Here is a 21,772-nt window from a genome sequence, read left to right on the forward strand (position 1 = left end):
TCAAACAGCCACCTCCTGCTACAATAGATTACTAATGTCCATCCATGCGAGTGAACACAAAATCTGCCGGTTAGCCATCACAGTTTAGCCCATCGCTAGCCTGTGGATAGGTCCAGGGGCTTGTGGGATATCTTTTCCAGCCCTTTCACAAAATTGCGCTTGCACCTCGGTTTGAGCTCCGACTTTGGGGAAAAAAAACAAAACAGAAACCCTCCGCTGTGCAGAAGACCCAGAGGCCAGTCTCACACACAGGATATACTCTGACAGTATGTTGGCTTCAGGTACCGCTCTGTTCTCCACTAAACCTTCTGGATTAGCCCGTCTGCGATGGCCTACGGGCATTATCTCACGGCCTCCTCGGGCTGGACCCGAGCTGACGAATGCTCGCTTTCCTCCTCAGAGCGATGGCTTCCCAGCCGAATGCCAACTGTCAATCCTACAACTGATTGCAGCCGAGCCGATGGAAGCGAGCTTTATCGCCAACCCCAGTTAACTTCAATGATGAACTGCTGCCAAAAAAACGGGTTGACCAGAGGAAGTTCCGGCTCTATAACCGCGGCAGTCTCACACACACACACACACACACACACACACACACACACACACACACACACACACACACACACACACTTTTCACAACACAAGATCAATTCTTCACAGACTATTGAGGAATAACAACAGTCTGTGTTTTTATGGGCAAAGCCAAAAAAGCGTAATATTGCAGGCTCACAAACAATTCTATCACGTACCATCTGTGTTCAAGCCGTGGCCGTAAATTCAAACCACTTCTGATCACGTCTTGATATATTAATACGGAACACAGCAATATAAACCCTCTTCAAGAATTACTAAACGCTCCCCCTTGGAGTTTAATTCATCATTCAATAATAGTGATGGGATCGGTAGTTCAGCTACCTATGTTTAATACCTATGTTTGTTTAATTATTTTATACTGACCTAGACTAAAATACAAACATGAATTCTGCCTAAAGACTGAATAGTAATCTGTGTGTAGAATCAGAATGAACAGAATTGTGTTTGACAGCTGCCGTGATAAATTACACTCATATTCAGCATTTCTTACCGAGGCTGGTCTGGGAGTTGGGGTTGACGTATTGGTCTTTACTCCATTCTACCATACATTTCAGGATGGACACTAGACATTCAAGGCCTTTCTTTCTCAGGGTCAGCTCCTAGAAAGGGAAACAAAAATAAATAACAGTATTATAAATAAGTGTAAAAACATAATAAATAAAGCAGAAATATTTGAAAGAAGGTGAGAAACGTAGAGCACCTGTAGGGTAGTTGTTCCGAGCTCGTGGCCTCCGCGACCCTGCGCAATTTTTGAGAGGTCGTTGACCAACCGCTCGAATATGTTAGCAGCGTTCAAGTCACAATCATAGTTCACGTAGATGTCCACCACACTCTGGGCATCTGAGAGAGACAGATGGAGTTCATCAGTGAGAATCGATGAAACAAATATAGACTGTGTACACAGCCTTTATGGAGTCTGGAGCCAAGTAAGCATAAATAATTACAGGTTAATAATTATAGGTTATAATCATGAAATTAAAGGGGACATGCTCATTTTCAGGTTCATACTTGTAATTTGGAGTTTCTACTAGAACATGTCAACATGCTTTAATGTTGAAAAAACATTATTTTTCTCATACTGTCCACAACATATTTATCTGGCACGTATTTTGCGCAACATCGGGTTCATGTGTACGAGAAGCTTCTCTCCGAAGCCTCCATTATTACCTCATTAAAAAAAATGACACAAAACAATCGATGTTAAAACAGAACAAAATGAAAACAAGAGACACAAACCTGCACATATTCTTGTGAGGGTTTGTATAACCATCCACTTGTGGTCGTAGGAGCTTGTGGACGTCTCCAGAATGTACAGGAAAATCTCCTTGAAGAACACCTAAGGACAGAGTCGGGAGAGGCAAAAACACCATCAATTGCCTTGCACGGCCCAGATAACACAATGTTCTGTGGGAGCCCACACGACCCACTTCAGTAGACAAAGCAAATATAGCAGGTGGTCATGCGTTAGAAACTTTGAACCAACTCAAACAGAATGATAAAAAAGAAAATATGACAGAAAGGGCGTCATGGTGCAACTCTCGATTGCACTGAGGTGCAAGAATGTTACAGTACTCTGAGAAAAACCACATATTCCATCATTGGTGTCAGCTGCCTGCTGCATTGACTAATGGAGTCGAGACTGTCAGTGTCATAATGTTGTGTAATGTGGTGTTCTTAAACAGAGAAAGATTCTGAAAAGAACAAATTAACAACTTCACAGTGCTGCTTTTGTAACTGTAATCTGCTGTGTTGAATATGTTTGCAAGCTTTCCACTTAAGTCATTCATTTCAGACTGTCAGCTGCCAGAGAAGGTGCGAAACGTATGCATCCCATCAAGAAGTGGTGGGCGGATGTATAAATACAGCTACTGTAATAAGCCAACTGGGTCGTCAGGTTTTTCTCTGCATATGTGAATCAAAATACAGCTGGGGAAAAATTGAAAGTAAGAAACTGAACACACGGAGAGCACACTGCTGAAGAACGACAGCGGCAGGTAACAGCTGTCAGTAAGCCGGTAGGCCATATTGGTAGCGTGGACGGCCTTTGTTGCATCACGTTAAAAGCTTTCAGTTGAAGATATCTGATTACGGTGAAGCAGCTGCTGACAGGGCAGAGTTATAGTCTGTAGTAGGATAGAAGTACAAAAAAAGCTTAGGTGTTAAGCCTGATAAAAGCCTGAAAAACGTAGCGTCTTATCGTCATCGCATTAAGGTCTATTCAGGCTGTCAGCAGAGAAATTGCTACTCACATCTTTGTCATTACCTTTAAACTTTCAGTCAGAGAAACTGTCAACAAAACCTGAATTTTTCTTGATGAACACAAAACACTTTTGTGAGCACGTTACCTCGATTTGCATCTTGAGGTGCGTCTTGAAGTGGGAGAGCAGAGTGAGGAAAATGGAGAGTGAGAGTTCAAAGACCTCGGGCACGGAGGAGACGCCGTTCTTGGACAGGGCCACACACAGGTACTGCTTGATGGCGTTGATGAACATCTCGTTCGTCTTAAAGATGGGCCCGGCGTTCTGCAGGATGGACAGGAGCAGCTGGAGGGACAAGACCTTCGATCGCAGCTCATGGGACCTGAGGTGAGATGCGAGAAGACGTTGTCCGATCCGATGAGCGTAAACATGTCAGACATAGAATACATTCAGCAGGAAAAACAAAGACGTCTCACTAAAACTAAGCAGTTACAGGCAAATTATCGGTCCTTCAAGAAAAGTTACACCTCAGAGAAACAGCAGCGTGATGCACACCGAGACCAAATCATCCTTTATTTCTCTATCTGAGAGTTAAAAATCTTCAACAGCCATCAAGGAAATGCAAGGGCAAATAAATCAAAGCTCCTCTGCGTGTAGAGCCTCAGCTTGTCTGAACTGCTTCTCTGCAGCAGCAGGACAGAAAAACTGGAGCTCAAAAAACATACTTTCAGCTACTTTATATGCCGAGATTGGCTGCCTCTGCAATGTCTTCCATCTCTGGCAAGCAGACAAAGTAGGATTTATGTGGCACAACACAAACGTGTCTCTATTGCTTCTGCAAGTGCCCAAAAATATGGACGTTTTTTATTTTTTTCTTCCTCTAAAGGGGCCACTTCTACCAAAGCACACACATGCATACTAGTGGTAAATTAAAAGAGAACAATATCAGCAGTAATATGTCCTGATTTTAGGAGAAACTGTTAAACGTGAAACACCATATGTATATACTTTACATTTATAAATTAAATTAAAATAAGATGCACAGATGCATCTAAATCCAAGTTGTACAAATGACTACATTACCCATAATTCAACAGAACAGGAGGTTTGTGGGGAATTATAGAGGCTCACATGTTAATGGAGCCCAATTACTCAAAATCTCACTTCATTTCATATCATTTTGAAAGTATTTTTAAACCATAATGACGTAACTGAACAGAGTTCTGTAAGGACTACACAGAGATCATTTTGTCATATTTGACAAAAGTCTGATGTGGCCTTTTTCAAGAGGATGAATCCATATTCATTACATATGTAACTTTGACACTTTTGAGCACCTGGACAAATATAAAAATCAGTTCCGTCCTATAAATCACCACAGGCACATGATAATCCATTTAGAGACCAGATGTGTGCCCTCTGATCCACCGTGAAGATACAAAGTACCTTCTGATAGCTACGGTAATTATAAAAATGCAGCTTTTTCGCCTGTGTGCTGTAGTGTAGGTGTGTGTGTGTGTGTGTGTGTGTGTGTGTGTGTTCGTGTGGGACAAGAGAGTGAAACATCAGGCTGTGCAGCCTTGTTAGAAGAGTAAAAGGTTTCTGTCTGGCAGTGACGTGACGCATCAGTGCTGAGGAAATTGACGTGGCCTTCATCAGACAGAGAGAGAGAGAGAGAGACAGAGACACAGACACACACACACACACACACACACACACACACACACACACACACACCTCTTGCATTTCCACCACATTCATTTTCCAACGCTATTGAAGATTTGAAAAGATTGGTTTCTGTGTAGGTCATACACAGAAACCAGATGCAGGAAATCCTGTTTCACAAAAGCTACTGCTATCAGGACGAGCCAATCGGATGCCTCTATTTTGGCAAACCAGAGCATGGTCAGAAGTAATATTGAGCGATGGCAGATTTATTTTCCTCCTTTCTGGTGCTTTGAAAAAGGGAAACAGTTCAAGAGGGGATTCATGAAACCAGGAAGTGATTCAGAAAAATCTGAGCGACGTCTCATTGTCTCCTTCATCACCATTTATCAAAACACGACAGTAATCACTGGAGAATCCTCGTCTTAACCGTGACTCACAACCTTTCTTATACCTAACACTGAATAATAACTAAAGGAATACAGGACGTGTTTCACAAGGGCTCCAAAAAGAGCTAATAATACTGTAATCCATTGCTGCACACTACATGTACTGAACTCTTACTTGGGATCGGGTGGTCCATCTGACAGCGGTTTCATTGACAGCTTGCAGAGTGAGCGGAAGACAAGAAAGGCATCTTTCTGGAGGATGTGGGAGAATTTTGCGCCTGGCGGCTGTCCCGGCGCCGCTCCCGACTCCTACAGAGGAACAAAAACAGTAAACTCAGCGAGCAGTTAGCAACATCTTCTTTCACTGAGTCTCTACGACTAAACGTAAGAAGTGTGTGAATAAAAGCCTCCAGGTCTATTAGATGTGTTTAACGTTGATTACTGAGGCGTGCAATCAATCATGATCGGGGACTTCTCATACAGCTTAAAATGATTTAGTGGTCCTCACAGTGTTGACAGTCTTTTTCATTATTTTGTCTTTTGATTAAATCATGCAGTTTATTTTCCTCTGACTCTCCGACAGTAGAGCTATTCAGCAGGGCCAAAATGTTACATCATGAACAAAGTTAAAAATTTTTGAAAACATGAGTGAACTCCAGCCAACAATCGTAACACATTAAAAATGTAACTGCTGTGTCATTTTAATTTGAACCACTAGATTTTACTTTGACTTGAACTTATAACAAAAATGTAATAACTCTGGTCCGTCCTTCACCTGAGTGTCATTGGACGAGAGGGAGAGTCTGTCGTCAGGCAGCGAGGGGGTGAAGCTGGCAGAAATAGGCGTGCCGGGGATGCCGTTGGCGTGGACGTGCTCGCTGTCGCTACCCAGGGTGCCCTCGTCCTCCAGGGAGCTCTGGGTGCCCTCTATCACCGCTTCAGCCGGGTCCGACTCCGCCGGCTCGCCCTCGCCGCCAGACTCCTTGGTGTCAGAGCAGAGGTTCGTGGGGTCCAAGCAGTGTCCTGCGGTGACGATAGAGCAGGGGAGGAGATAGGGGTGACACCTGAATCTCTATTCTCAATACCTTGAAACATGTTACATAACTGACACGGCAGCTTTAAACTCTCAGACCTAGATCTGGGGTTAGTCATGATGTTCCGGTCAAGTACAAAGAGAGAAAACAGCACATTGGTGAACAGCATGCTGAACAGCATCTAAGAGACTTTCCAGGATACTAGAGTGCATTTCTGCTCCTCCCGACCATTAAAGCTTGTTTGTAAAATTGCAGCTCAAGGGTAAAAGTGTATTTGTAAAAAGGAAGCCAAAGCACTATTCTTTTGTGTGCATGAATTAATGACGCTTTTTTCTTTTTTTTTACTGCAATAGAAAAAAATAAAGGCTTTTTTTGCACACAAAGACAGAGTGCTTTGCCTTCTTTTTTGTCAGCATCTATGGGAACTTCAGGGAGCTTGACATTACCAACAATGATAGCTTCCCGGTAACTTATTTCTCAGCAGAAGGCCGGGTTAAGAGACTTTCGACTTCAGACACATTTTGTACCCAGAGAGGTGCTTGTTATCTATCAAATAGGGACGCCGGCCTGGAAGCACAGTCCGCTTGTCACCTGAGGTGTCACCTCAACTAATCCATTCGCTGATTCCACAGAGCATTCTGCTGGTTAAATTTGCAAGGGTCAGTTTTGCATTAAAAAAAAAAAAATCTCCCACTCACAAAAAACGGTGCAAATTTGCACAAGTATTTAGTGGGGGAGAGCAAATCCACATAACCTGTATTCTCTTCTATTCTATAGCAAACAAAGGGTGAGCAAACTGAAAAGGGCTCATAGGAGCTGCTGCTATCATGCACCATGACAAACACACCCACTTGACTGATGCATTACAGTGGGTTTCATAAATAGTTGAGTTAGTACAACATTAGTAACCCCAATGTGCTCATAAATAAAAAGAGTTTAGGACACTCAGAGAATAATAACTTTCATTTTTTTAATTTCATATATAGTTTTTTACCGCATACAGATTACATCTCACCTCCTGCAACAGTATTGACCACCTCCTGCAAAATACTCTGCACGATTTCCTGGGCTTTTTCTTCGTAGTTTGGCGTCTCCTCTTCCTCCTCTGGATTCTGCTGGGCTTCTGCATCTGAACAACACACGAACAACACACACACACACACACACACACACACACACACACACACACACACACACACACACACACACACACAGTTGTTGACTAAAAGGCACAGAGGGCGATCAACTCATCCGTTCCGCTATAAGCATAGTGCATTCTGGGCCAGCATCCATAAAGCTACAATGTCAGTGACAGACTATTTTTAATCCTTGCTCTTCATATTTATTCTACACTGGCTCGCTCAGTGAATGAATGAGCCATTGTAGCTCTGGATGTGGTATCAAATGTTGGCAAAAAGTAAACAGTGGTTCTGGAGGCTTTCTTTTCTGTTAATGAAATTGCACAGAGCATATTCAGGTCATTCAGTGCAACACAAGATGTTTTTTTATCACCAAACACAACCAGCCCAGAATGTAGATGAAGCTCAAGAAATATGAAATGTTTAATATATGTGATCTGAAACATTTCTCTGGCTGTTTATCAAGTATGTATGTGTGTGTGTGTGTGTGTGTGTGTGTGTGTGTGTGTGTGTGTGTGTGTGTGTGTGGAGCTCTAATTAGTTTAAAGTAAATAGCATTTGTCTTGTGTCTTCTGAATATTTAAATGTTTTACTGGTTAAAACTTGATATTGGGGAAGAACATACTGTAACATGTGGAGGGTCAATTCCAAACCAACTGTTATTAAAGTACTTTTGTCTTTTATGGTAGATAAAAGGAGAAAAATAAAGGAAAATCATGATACAGTTTGTAAGAACATACGACAATAAAACAACTCCCTGTACGCAGTCTTACTCTGTGCTGCTGCTGTGGCTTGATCTGCCTCAGTCTGTTCATTTTCAGCCACGCAGAAATCAGAACCATTTTCTGGATCTGGGCTCTCGTAGACGGGCCCCTGCTCCCCCTGCTCCCCCTGCTCCTCCTGCTCCCTCTGCTCCTCCTGCTCCCCAGACACAGACCTGCTGCTGCCTTCCGGGGCGGGTGTCGAGGGTGTGGACGGGGTGGATGGGATGGATGGGATGGTGACGCCGGGGGTTGGAGGGGTGACGGCCCCGTTGGCCTCCTGGGACAGACCCTTGGCCGGCGTGTGGATGTGAGCCTGGAGCTGGGGGGAGTCTGGCTCGGTGTGCTGGGTAACCGGGGAGTGCTGCCGGTGCCGCTCTCTCTCCAGCTGCTTTGCTTCCTGCAGCTGTGAGGGGCGAACACACACACACACACACACACACACACACACACACACACACACACACACACACGCACACACAAACAAAATAATAAAAAAACAAAAACACACATACACAGACGATACACACAAAAAACAACAGCATTCATAGAATAGGCACATGTAACACACACACACACACACACACACACACACACACACAAAGACACAAACACACACACAGAAAAAGACAGGTTAAGAGTATGTAAACAAACTCATAACAGCAGTTACAAGTTTAGATTCCCTGAGGGCTCACTGAACCCAAAGAACACTCCCAGATGTCAAAGCAGAGAGCAAAGACAACCATTCTCATATTCTTTTCTAACATCTACAGTGTGTAAGCATACATTAGATGCGTGCTCTTGGAAATGTATATGAAAACGCACTCACTGAGAAGAAGTAGGACATGCTACTAAAACAGCGATGAGACAAACTTTGTGGAATCGATTCATGCTGGCTGGTGTGAACTGGGGCTATTTCAGTCGCTGGTGGCAGAAGGTGTTTCGGATGGAAAATGGCTCATACAGCCGTGTCCTGGCTGATGCGTCATGCCTGACATGTATCACTGCTTCTGATACGAAGTGCTGGAAAGTGTTGCTATGCTTTAGCTGGGTAGGTCATGAGCTAAAAGTGGGTCGCAAGACATTTGCACACGGTTGTGGCAAGAATATGTGGCGCGAGAGTGTTATTTCAGATAATAGATTGCATCATGGCAGAGGTAAAGTTTGGCATCTCTACTGCCGATTCTCAGAGGGGTGGAAAGTACTCATATGCACAGTTCAACACCGATACAAGTGCCAAAGAAAAGAGAGCAAACAATTACAAGCAGTGGAAGTTCTCTCAGCCAAGCTAAATCAAAAACAGCCCATGGTGCATGTTCAATCCAAGTGCTTTTGTAGAATTGCTGGGCATAAATGTAATACAAATCATAGAGGGACTTGAAGAGGAAAAAGCACAGTGACTTAAGCGATGTATGGGTTACAGATGGAAATATAAACAGTGTGACACAATTACAAAACAGGGGTGATAGATGACGATCCTTCCATTTGCAGCAGACTAGCTTTTCAATTAATAACTGTAATTAACAGTATGAGTCTGCCAAGCGCAGGGACACTGAAGGTGTCAGTATTCTGTCTCATCACCCTTTCTAGCCACAAGTCACAATTATACAATCTGCTTTATACAGAAAGTTTTGTTTCTCAAACAAGGCATACCGGAAAACTTTGTACACAAACTCCTTTTTAATCAAACCCGTTGCTTCTTGTTTTAAAAACCACGTTTCCGGAAGCCGTTAATTAAATGTGGCCGCTGCTATTGTCACATTTTAAACGTAAGCAACTCAATTCAATGACGCACATTCCGAGTGAAACAATTAGTATTGAAAATGAGAAACGGTAACAAGGCCAGACAACGCACCTAAAGCTGGAGGGGACAGGCGAGGCAGCGCAAACAAACTAAGCTCATTATTTAAATGCCACCTCAGTGGGATAGTGAAGGCTGAGTCTGTGTGAGAGTGAGCCACAGACAAACAGAGTGTGTGTGTGTGTGTGTGTGTGTGTGTGTGTGTGTGTGTGTGTGTGTGATCATACCACGCTGAGCTGCAGTCAGGAGGATACATCTACACACAAACACAGAGATCAGATCTCCCTGTGCAGCAGCACAACACTACACAGGCGGTGACGACACAATAACAGGCCTCTGCCTCAGAGTCTGCCTTGTCTCTCCACCTCTAGCCCCTGACCGCTTCTTTATATTTCTGCGTCTGACTCAATACCGGTCGCTCATTGTTCTAAAAGAACCGTATTAAGCTTTAGAGAGGAGAAAACAAAAACAAAACAAAAAAGCTGTCAGGAACGAGACAGGCGTAGCTGACCTGCGATGAAAAACGTTTTCCACGCTCAAGGTGTGAGTGCGAGCTAAAATGCAAGTTGGTGCGGGGAAAAAGCGTGATGATTTGTAGGCAAGTCCACAAAAAAAAAAGCCACAGCGCAAGCATATGGTGGAAGAAGTACACAGCATACCTGCTCCTGTGCAGTGTCGGAGCAAAAAAAGGAAGAGAACGAATGAGTGCATGAACGGATGAGGGGGGGAGGAGGAAAAAGCGCAAACACAGACACACAGAGAAGAGTTTGAGAGTTCTGATCAGGCAAGTCACGGCAGTCCTGCACGCTTTACCTGGCGGTCACGTTTTCTGGAGGCCAGAGACCAAGATAGCTTGTGATTTGTAAGCTATGTGTCCAAAAGGAAGGGTGGGAGGCAGGTGAGGAGGGGGAAAAGTGTCATTCAAAAAGAAAAAGATGACATTAGAGCAAGCTTTTCTTTTCTTTTTTTTTAAGGCAACATCGTCCCTCTGGACACAAAGCAAACAGTAGACTTTAATGAAATCAGGAATAGGTGGTTTGAGTAAACCATCAAGCAGAAAGCTTTCCCACAGAATATAATGTCTTTCATTATATTATCCGATATCATATCATCATTTAATCCGAAATGACCCCATGCCGGTTACTTTTAATTGGTTGCACCATCTTTAAACTACAACTAGATTTTTTTTATAGTTTCGCAAAAATGTGTTTTATCTAATAAACACATTTTGGCTGTTGTTAGTCAAACGGCTCAAGGGAGGAGTTGCCCTCTCTCTCACTTGTGTGCGTCTTTCTACACAAACAGCATTATGTGTTGTGAGTGAATCTTTCCACAGGGTTGGACATACTGCTTGATTCTCCATGCGCGCGAAGATGACGTTGAGCATCTGTGTGAGCGTGGCCTTGGCCGTGGTCTGGTTGATGAGGTTCTTGCTGGCCAGGTAGATGTTGTAACAGGTGCGGACGGCCTGCAGCACAGTGCCCTCGTGGATTTCTATGTGCTGGGAAGTCACCGCTGTCAGCAGAGCCTGGAGGACAGAAGGGAAGACCGATGGTGTCAAAGTGGCAGAGATGACAAAAGTATATACTACTGTTTGACATTAAGTCAGCGCAGAGAGGCATGCGATTGGTTGAAGGTACCGTCTCTAGAGCAGAATACATTATTATTACACAATTGATCATTTCTAACTTATATTATGCTACTTTACATTCAGGTTTTTCTGATGGGCCTTGGTTTTAACCTGTGATCTCATCCTTTCGTAAAATATGTCTCTAAGGCCTTTTTCACATGAGTGCTTCACTCCATAAAAGCTCTGGAAATGTTACACGTCAGCGTTATGTTCAAAAGCAGCCCTGAATCTTGAATCTTGCCAAGTCCAGCTCAGAGTTCAGCTGCTCAGGACCTGGTTCACACTTCCATGACACTGCAAGTGTGAGTCACTAACAGATAGAGCATACATGCATACATACGAGGGAAGTTTATATATATATATATATATATATATATATATATATATATATATATATATACGTAAAAATACTACAAATAGTCTTTACTTGGTGTGGAGAATGGGTACAGTGTCTTCAAAGTACTGCGTTCTCCACTTCACACTTTAATATCCTAGCTAAGGCTCATCTCCAAATAAATAATCACATTTATAACATAATTGCACATCAACTAAATGAGTCTTTTCAAACGACGTACTGATTCAACACAAACATAATTCTTGTCTTAAAAAGCAGCTACTTATAATGTTGTGAATGAATGAACTGACAGTGCATCAAAGTGATGCAACAATACGGTGATCTGCTTTTCTGAATTATTATAGCGACGGCGAGTTAAAGCTTCCCAAAGACTCTTTGAACCGCGATGTTTCGGCAGACGAGGACAGCAGCGCACCTTAATGATCTGCAGTTGCACGCCCTCATCCGTCTGCGGCCCTTGGAAACAAGCGCAGATGGTCTCGATGATCCTGTCGATGAGCTTCTTGCCCGGGGCCGTGTTGTCCGGGGCGCTGCCCGTCAGGTGGCCGTACGCTATCAGCTTCTACAAGGCAGAAAAACATGCGCAAACAAGCACACAATATGACTTGCAAGGCTTTTTCTTTTCGTCTACATTCTCTCTTAACATGACTTCAGGTAGTCGTGAGATCTCAGAGGAAACATTTAGAGATCTGCAGTCCATCGCGTCCTGCCACTGACCTGTAAACAGTCGAGCGAGGTGATGACGATGCGGGGACATTTGGACTGACATGCCAGCTCAAACGGCAAGAAGTACTTGTCGGCTTCGATGAAGTTGGTCTTTGATTTGATTGGCGGTAAAGTGCTGGAACCCGATTTGCCTTCTCCACTGGGCGGACTAGGACTAGAATACAGAACAAAATGAGATGAGATGAACACAGCAGTACCAGTCCGTCAACTGGAGCCACCAAAAAAAAAAAAAATCTGTGACACACTCACACGGTGAGAGTATAGATTGGTGTGTTTCAACAACCTCTAATGTCTTTCCCTGCATCCTGTTCCTCTGGGAAAATGCAGAGTAACAAAATCTTTATTACACTGACTTCAATGTAGCGCCTGACTGCTTCAACTGCCTCACTTGGTCTCTTGTAGGGAGGGGTACTAATCCCAGAGGTTTATTATTCAGGCGTTGCCATGTGTTCATGCTGACAAAGCATCTCCTGGTCTTACATCAAACGATACAGACTGAATTTTTTAAGACCAGAGACACAGACATAAAATATGGACTGCTGCTCTCAGCAGCCCTGTGTCTACGGCATCCCCAAGCACAGCCACCACACCCAGACTGCACTAGCTGGAATAAGAGGAGAACAGGGGAAGGGAGGGAGGGAGGGAGGGAGATAGAGAAGGAGGGGTTGCATTGTTTATCTCTTGGCAATAGAAAAGGATGATTCCGGCTCTTTTCAGAAGGACGACCTCACCCATTATAAGTGGGGCACAATATTGAAGAGAGACAGAAAAAGAGAGGAAGGATGAAGTGCCTTGTAAAGGACATGGAGAGGAAGAAAAAAAAATGTTTGAAACAAAAGAGGAAACATCGAGTAGCACGAATTAAAGAGGAATTAGAGTGCGATCAAGAGAGGGAGAGAGAAGAGCTCAGCAAAGGAAGGGAACAAAAACAGTATTACAAGAGCTATCTGAAAACAGAAGAGGAAACAGGCATCGAGTACCACCGGTTAAAGAGGAATAACTGCAGTGCAAATATACAAACACAGACATTTAGAAGAAGAAATATAGCACATCTGTATTACAGCCTTCTCAAAACCTTTTTGGACAACAACATCAAAGTGCAGCTGTGATTGAGCTCATCTGTGCGGTCTGACCCAGTCTCCATCGCTCTCAGCTGCTGTGTGTCTGCAGGGAGAGCTCTTCTCCTCCGGCTTATTCCTGGACTCCCTGCTTAACGTCAGCTGGCCCGCTCTCTCCCTTATAATCACACCGACGTCACACTTAGCCTGCTTAATAAGCATAATATGGCCATTAACTTGGGCTTTAGTCAGACGGTGAGGTCTACATCAAAGACTCCCTGGTGCCACAGCGGGGCGCTTCATTTACAGCTTAGCAGCACCTCTTTCGTCACCAGACTTGTATGCGAGTAAGTCGATATAATATCAACGACACGATGTGATTAAATGTTCAATATTTGGTGTTAGCAAGCATAACCCCGTCTCCACTCAAGGTCCCCTTACTCCAGAGCTTTCAACGGTGCTGTATTGCGCCGTCTTCTTCAAGCCGTTGAAGAAATAATTTAGTATTTGTAATTCGGATGTATGCGTATTTGCTTTCTTCTCAAGAGTAAGCTGACAAGATCAATTACCACCTGGAGTCTCCACTGGTTGCCTGGCAACCGCACAGTGGCGATAAGACTCCAGGAAGTCCCAGCGCCTGGTGGCAAAAGTCCAGCACATAGTCGCCCAAAACACCCCAAAACACCCCGATGTGTCCTCCTTGCACTTTGGTTTTTGCATGGATTGAATAAACAAGATAAAACTTGGTAATTGCTGAACTCTATTGGTGCTGGTGGGTGGATTTTGTTACCTTTTAACTGCTGTTACCCCGTTTTCCAGTCTTTGTGTTAAGCTAAGATATTGACAGCTACGGGATTTCCCCAAATGTGGAGCTATGCCTTTTACTGTATTTGTTTTTGGTGGTGACACAGCGAGTCTTTTAGCTAAATAAAATGAACAGTAAATAATTCTGTATGTTTGGTAATTACATTCACTTCACCGTTTATTTTGAATGCATTTCCCTCAGTGATTCCCACATCATTATATCTCTAAATATCAATATCTAAATGTTAAATATCACAGTATGTAACCTGACAATATTGCTCAGTGCCATCTGATCATTGTATCTACTACATGAATTGTTTCTAAATGAAATTAAAAACAGATCTATGATATCGAGATGTATTAAATCTAGAGTGATTACATATCCTGTGACGGATATCGCCCATCACGGTTGAGATGTTAAAGATGTCCTTGTTAAATCTGGCCTCGTTTGCGACTGTGCTACAGAATACATACACAAAGGGAAACAATTTGAATAGGACTGCAAGCTCACACAAAAAAAAGTGTATTTTGTATTCCTGGGTAGCACTGCGAGACTATTGCATCTATAGAACAGGAAAAATAGCTGAGAGTTGTAAAGTGCCTGAGATGAATCCCAAAGCAGCGGCATTCGTGCGCGTTGGGTGTGGTTGGCTGAGCACAGCTTCCACATCTATCTGTCTTTGATCTAGCGGCTCTAACCGTAAGGGTTAAAAATCGGATGAAGTTGGCTACTGCCTGGTAATGCTAATTTGGAGTGAGTGGAAAAGCTGGAGAGAGATAACGGGCGGTGAATATGGAGGGAGGAAGGAGGGAGGGGACAGTGTGTGAGAGAGGAAAGGAAACGGCAGGAGGAAGAAGGGATGGGGAAGAGGAGAGGTGGCGATCATGCTACGTTTCATTCCAAGCCCACGTTATTTGGCAGCCCACACGCGAGACCACCAAACGTGTGTGTGTGTGTGTGTGTGTGTGTGTGTGTGTGTGTGTGTGTGTGTGTGTGTATATATGCATGCACACACACACACACACACACACACACACACACACACACACACACACACACCAGCATTAGGCAGGGGTTCGTAAAGAAAGCCATTAATGAGAAGACAAGGGGCTGCTGGGAACAGGCCGGGCAAAGAGACACAAACAAAAACACACTAGAGGCTGCGCACGCACACACTCGCACACACGCACGCACACACTCGCACACACGCACGCACGCACACACACACACACACACACACACAGTTCTAATCCCCTTTACTAGTCTGAACACAGGAGAAAGCACAGAGAGGCTTGCAGTTGAGCTATGAATTTTACAGTGACTGAACAAGCAGAAAGAGAGACGAAACCAATTAAATGACCCTTAATGCCGTATTGTGGTAAGTAATTAATCAACTGCTTACCTTAATTTTTCTGATTCCTCCTTGATTTCCTCTGAAAAGAGGGGGGGGAAAAAAAGAAAGGGAAGAGATGTTAAGTTAGTAAAGGAATGTAAATTCTGCAGTATTTTATTCAGTTTATGACACTGTTGGGAGTAGAGCACATGTCAGGCATGGCAGCACAAAGCATGAGACTTCTTTATGAAGGACAGAAAATCTTCTCAGCACATCAAATCAGATGATGTTTTCTGGAGCCTTTCAGGGAGCTGAAGCTGTGTGTGTGTGTGTGTGTGTGTGTGTGTGTGTGTGTGTGTGTGTGTATCTCCACCAATTCCCCTCCCAGAGGATTTAGGCTACACACTGTGCTGACACCTTACACTACATATAACCGCACATGTCTGACATGTTTTGTACTCTGGATGCAAGAGTAGAGCGAGTTCTCACACACACTTGAATTAAAAGTACTCGAGAAGAAAAATGAGTGCAGTTTTTGTTGTTGCCCGGAGTTTCACTGTGTCGTCATGGCGATGGTCTTGTTGACGCCCCATCGCCGCAGCGCAGAAAGGAGCTAATGGGCTAATGTATTGCCTCAGCTGCAGCTGGGCCCCCACTCCAAAAAAAATGTAATCATTATTTCACTCTGCGCTGCGTCTGCGAGCCAGGCCAACATTTCTGTTTATTTCACAGATCTACAGGCATGAAAGCAGTTGAACTTGCTGAGCGCTGGCACAGAAGAGCCGTAAACACAGAGGGAAGCATGAGTGAGATAGAGAGGCAGAAGTAAGAGCTAGAGAGAGCCGAATAGAGGCCAATTGGTAGTAGACATTAAAAGGGGGCCTTCAATGAGGAAGCTTTTTAAAAACACAGTGGTAATCGGTCTGTGATGGTTAGGGGAAAAAAAACACCAGTAATGCAATGACAGCCCAATTATTTCACTGCTGGAAGGCTCACAGTCCTCTCAAAGAAATCCACTTGGCGAGAATATTTAGCGCTCAACACTCGGTGGAATTACATTAAGGCTGGTTTCAAACGCGTTATACTGTACTAGGGGGACAGGCAGCGTAGCAGAAGCAAAGCCAAGTGTCGTTTTTGATTTGGAAGCGTCGATCTATACATCTGTTACATACATGCAGTCCCTGTGGATCCAAACCCAACATGAAATCCGATCACATGTGATCTTGTCATCTTTTCATGTCGTTATTTGGAGACAGACTGAGTGGGATCGTGGAGCCTTGACCCAAGTCTGGCTCGTCGGTTAGTTTCGAGAGAGTGTGTGTGTGTGTGTGTGTGTGTGTGTGTGTGTGTGTGTGTGTGTGTGTGTGTGTGTGTGTGTATACAATGGTGTGACTTACTCATTAATCAGGCAGTTGATTATTTTTTTAAATGTCCCAGATCCCGAGGCAAGATCCTTAAATGTCTCTTGTTGTCCCACTAATAGTCCAAAATCCAAATATACTAAAATTCAGAGTGAAATAAAAAAGAAAAGCATCCTCACGTTTTAGAAGCTGCAAATGTATTTTCCGTATCACACAACATTATTATTATTGACTTAAGAATTGGGCTGCAACTTACAATTATTTGATTTATAATTATTGATTCATATTTTAGGATTATTCTCTTGAGTAATTGGATGAGCAGCATTCAATCTGAAATGAATGGAAGTTCCGGCTCAGTATTGAAGCCTCAGATTTAACCGATGAGATGAGCAGATATAGAAGTGGATGAGCTGAGCGATACCAGGCACTGACAATGTACTTGTCATAATGATGACAGCTTTCTCATATTAGCTTTGGTTTTTGGATTTTTATTGTAGGGACATTTTTTAAAAACCTCTCGTTATATTGTGTTTATTTAATGCGCTTTCTTCAGCACTGTCTCACCGCACATTTGTTTTCTTTCTGGGTAAAATCTGGCACTTAAAGCCATGTTTGTACCAGTAGGTTTTGGTTCCTGAGCGAGAGGCGTCGACTTAAACATCAAGTGTCTACTGATTACTTTTACTGCTTCTTTTTTATGTCTTTATAAGACATTTGTTTCATCACTACGACTGCAAAATATTATTTCTAATATCAATTGATCTGTGACTGCTTTGAGATTATTCCATATAATGTTATCAGAATCCAAAGAGAAATCTTCAAATTACTCGTTTTGTCTGACCAATAGTCCAAAACTCAAGCAGTATTTAATTTACAATGATACAAAACAGAGAAAATCTGTAAAAGTTCACATTTCAGCACATGTTTTTGCTTAATAAATTACTGCAGCAATTAATCATTTATTATCAGAATTGTTGTGGATTCATTTTCTGTTGATGGACTTATGAATGAATTGAATACTTGTGTCAGCGCTACTTATCACCACCATGAATACTGCATAATGAGATCCATCAATATTCATGACTGTAATCTTCTTGCTTTGTGTATTCAAACTTTGAAATCCTTGACAACCAATCAGCACAGTTCGTTGGAGTGAACAGTCGACCCGGTCTGACCTCTTATCTCTACCAGACAAAGGCCGACATCACAGAGCTGGACCCGAGAGGAAGCGAAAGCAAACGCTGTCTGTCCGTCCCTCTCCCTCCGGTTAGTCCATCATACAGAAGGCAGGCGGGGGGGTGGGGGGGGGTAACCATCAGATAATTAGCGGGGTGTGTCAGGAGTATTGATGAGGAATTGTCACCTGAAGGATTTGAGCGGTGAAACCATGGCAATGGCGGGTGGTATTAGTGATGATGAGTGCTGGATGCTCCTGGGACCGGCAAGACCAGAGCCGCAAACTACAGCTGTGGAGTCACATGTGATCTGCCAGCTACCGGTTCCAAAACAAACACGCACTGTTAGAGTGCAGACATATGCCGGCAGCCAGGCACATGCAGCCGAGTGGAGAGAGACACACACACACACACACACACACACACACACACACACACACACACACACACACACACACACACACACACACACACACACACACACACACACTCGCATACAAAACTCAATTATTTATTAAGTTAAATCTCATTTTTATCAATTTGAGCCGTGATATGATCAGAACATATGCTGCAATGAATGAACCGTGAGAAAACTGAACACAAGCATTAAAGTCTGCCTCGGCACAAACAGGGAGACGCATCCCAAAATGGCTCATCATAGTCTGATCAGGGGCCCAAGAATAAACCAAACACTGGATACAAACTAAAAGAATACGACAAGAATATTTTACTGGTGGGAGAAAAGTTAAATTAAGTCTAAATTAAATTAAAAAGCAGCTCTGGTGTTCTGTGGTATTCCTGTTAGTAGCTTTTAAAAAGGTTTAGAATTTCTTCTGTACATGCTATGAGGCCAGAAATGGCAGCCTTTTGTCACTTATTAACCCCCTCCCCCCTCCCTCAGCTCTGCAGCAGTCATACTAAGTACTGCTGACCTTGAAGGCACCGCCGTGTTCTGTGTCCTGGTTTGTCCGGTGCCAGGATCCAGTATAAACAAAGCACAACAGCAGCAGCAGCAGCAGTAGTTCAGTGTAGTGGGCAAAACAGTGAGGTGATGCAGACGAAACGGCTCACCACCTTTTCAAACAAATGAGTTCCAATGAAATAGACCCGGGGCTTTTTAATGAAACAACTAGTGAGACTTTGAAAGTGTGAGACTGAAACTTGAGAAACCGACTCCCACAAAGCCCCAAATTGGTGTATTTGTTGCAAAAACATTACATTATTACATCAAAAAAATATATATTTTCCAAGAAGTCAAAACAATTTTCCCAAATACCACTGTGACAAAATAAAAAGGCACAATAAGGTCAAGCCCTCCACTTGTTTAAACTGACTCAGAAACTACTGACACAAATTGATTCGTACTGCATTTTAATTCTTTAATCATAATACTGAATTACAGGCTTGATTTTGCTGTTTCATCACAATCAGTCCTGTGCTGATGCTTCAACAGGTGAGAATAAGATTACTGCCCCCCCCCCAATAAAACACTAGCTGTAACACTGTTTTTACCAAGGGGGAAGCAACATACATAAGGCACCTATTTACCGACCAGAGCCATCCGGCTCTCCTGTGAGCTACAAACCAGACTTCAATAGAAAGCCTTTGACAGCTCCAGAATGTATGAGAGCAGCCTGCTATGGACTCAATCACCTCCACCATTTCACTCATCTTCAAAAAGGTACTCCCCCCCCCCCCCCCCTTACACTGACTTTGACCCAGATACTAACAGTAGATGCATTAATAGTAGAGTACTTAGGCCTACATGTAACTTTTCTTTCATCATCAAGAAATAAGTGAGTCAAAAGCGTGTCGAAATTTCCTATTTCCCCGGTGTATTTTGGCCTACCGCCTCTCGTACTTGAGAAGCAGTGTCCACAAAGGCGAGTTAACCAGTCCAGTCCTGACCAGATACGGTGCAAATGAGAGCCTTTCACCGTGGTTTGAGTTTGCACTACTGAGTCCCATATACCCTGAGGTTGTCAGCTATGCAAAGGCCCCCTAAAAAGCTGCCTCTAAGCTGGGGAGAAGGTCAGTCAAAACCTGGCTAATCATTTCTCCCCTCCTGCTCTCGGGAGTGACTGCACTGCACGCCTGGATAGAGGCGAGAGTGGGCACAGGGAGATTTTGGAGGAATAGGAAGTGTACAAAAAAAATAGACACGCATGAATGCAGCCGGGTGTCGGCACACGCGCAAGTCAGGTACACCTCCCCGCCGCCAAAACGGTATAGTAGCACCAGTACTAAATGGCCTTTGTCCTCCTGATGGAGGAAATAAAAACACTTCCTGAAATTCAGAAAACATTCAACCCTGGCTGCCGTCTTGATACCATGACACACAAAGTCGCTGAGTCTATGCTTCCAACCATTATCCCATGATTAATTCATGAAACGTATCCTTATTTATCATTGGATACCTCCATGTCTAGCAAAGACATGCACTGCACACACATCCCTATGGATCATGGCTAGTATAGCCTGGGTCCCTCAGTACCAGAGACCCAAAAGTCTGATATACGACACCTACACGACGAGGCCCTCTGTGAAAAACACATGACACGATGACGACGTCGAGACAGAAGCTTCAGCACCTCAGCCCGAAGTCAGCTCACGCAAAACAAGCAAATGCCACCGCTGTCGGCTGCGATGTCGCACTCGGGTAAAACAAACAGCGTGACACGCGTTGTGATCAGCCATACGACAGCTACCGAAATCCTGAGAGAAGGATAGCTGTCGTTTTGAGAGAGGAAAGGCACGACGACCTCACAGCTTCAGGTGACGGTGTCGGACCGATGAACGCAGGCCTGACGTAGACAACCCAACACTCCGCCGCTGAGCTCAACAGTGAGCAGGAGACAGGTTTCTGCAGCGCTTTACATGATGCATGTTTGAAAAGGGGCTTATCAGTGATCCCTTCAATCACACCTTACGCTGAGCTACGGCAAAAGCCGATCACGGCTTGGATAACAACTGCACAATGCGCGTAGTCAGCCTCTCAGCATGCAAATATGCAGCTGTAACAGATAAGGCTGACGAATCAGCAAGGGGAGTATTTGGCAACCCTGGGCCAAAGGTTAGAGGAAGGATTGTCGCAGGGTTTCCGCATTAAACCCCTCGAATATCTGGAGGAAAACCTAAGCCGAGTGATTGAGGAATGTGCTCCCCTCATTGAGCAACCACTCAATGAGGTGAAGCTGCAACACATGATGATGCATTTTTAGAAAAACACAACATCCATTAACACTCAGCAGAATGAAATCCGCTTTCATGACGCATCACATCAAAGTGCAACGGCTTCTCGAGGCGGCGTGACAAAACGACCTGCTCCCCGTCTCTCACTGCCGACAGAAGCCGCTTGCGGGCTAACTTCTTCTCCTCCTTCCCGGGCGCCACCCTGCCTTTGCAGGCGTGACAAAGCATTCCTAAGGCAGCAGCAGAAGCAGAGAACCCTGTTGGGAGTGTCCTCCACAGGGACGACTGACTGTTCACCAGAACCATTAACACTGGAATCACCTATCCTCCCTGGATGCGTTTGTGGTCGTGTTATGTGTACTTGTGCAAGAGTGCATTATGAAAATGTATTGCCTATACTTACTGCAAGTAAGGAATATGAAAAAAGCAACTCAATCAGTGCTGAAGTTGAACTGGGAATGTTTTTAACACAGGTCAATAACACAGCTGCACATTGCCCTCATAGCCTAAAGCAGGGCTACATAGGTAGCCTGCATCACAGCTCTTCTATATCGTT

The 21,772-nt window shown here is 43.9% G+C and overlaps 1 protein-coding gene across 2 annotated transcripts in view; it reads right to left on the reverse strand.

Annotated features, from left to right (window-relative positions):
- arfgef1 (ADP-ribosylation factor guanine nucleotide-exchange factor 1 (brefeldin A-inhibited)) overlaps positions 1 to 21,772 on the reverse strand; it is a 46,743-nt gene that overhangs the window by 15,413 nt on the left and 9,558 nt on the right. The window contains exons 2-14 of one of the 2 annotated variants that reach the window (XM_068732233.1): positions 15,558 to 15,588; positions 12,284 to 12,446; positions 11,982 to 12,128; positions 10,930 to 11,109; positions 10,395 to 10,448; positions 7,793 to 8,186; positions 6,896 to 7,009; positions 5,622 to 5,869; positions 5,022 to 5,155; positions 2,940 to 3,174; positions 1,831 to 1,930; positions 1,295 to 1,434; positions 1,085 to 1,193 (exon numbers count right to left, since the gene is read on the reverse strand). In XM_068732233.1, the coding sequence (XP_068588334.1) occupies positions 1,085 to 1,193; positions 1,295 to 1,434; positions 1,831 to 1,930; positions 2,940 to 3,174; positions 5,022 to 5,155; positions 5,622 to 5,869; positions 6,896 to 7,009; positions 7,793 to 8,186; positions 10,395 to 10,448; positions 10,930 to 11,109; positions 11,982 to 12,128; positions 12,284 to 12,446; positions 15,558 to 15,588 (2,049 nt within the window). The remainder of the gene's footprint in view (positions 1 to 1,084; positions 1,194 to 1,294; positions 1,435 to 1,830; positions 1,931 to 2,939; positions 3,175 to 5,021; positions 5,156 to 5,621; positions 5,870 to 6,895; positions 7,010 to 7,792; positions 8,187 to 10,394; positions 10,449 to 10,929; positions 11,110 to 11,981; positions 12,129 to 12,283; positions 12,447 to 15,557; positions 15,589 to 21,772) is intronic. The other variant, XM_068732235.1, reaches the window with a different exon arrangement.

This window comes from Cebidichthys violaceus, unplaced genomic scaffold, assembly GCF_023349555.1.
Source record: "Cebidichthys violaceus isolate CVI_PGR_0920_01 unplaced genomic scaffold, fCebVio1.0.p SCAF_58, whole genome shotgun sequence".
Classification (NCBI taxonomy): Eukaryota; Metazoa; Chordata; class Actinopteri; order Perciformes; family Stichaeidae; genus Cebidichthys; species Cebidichthys violaceus.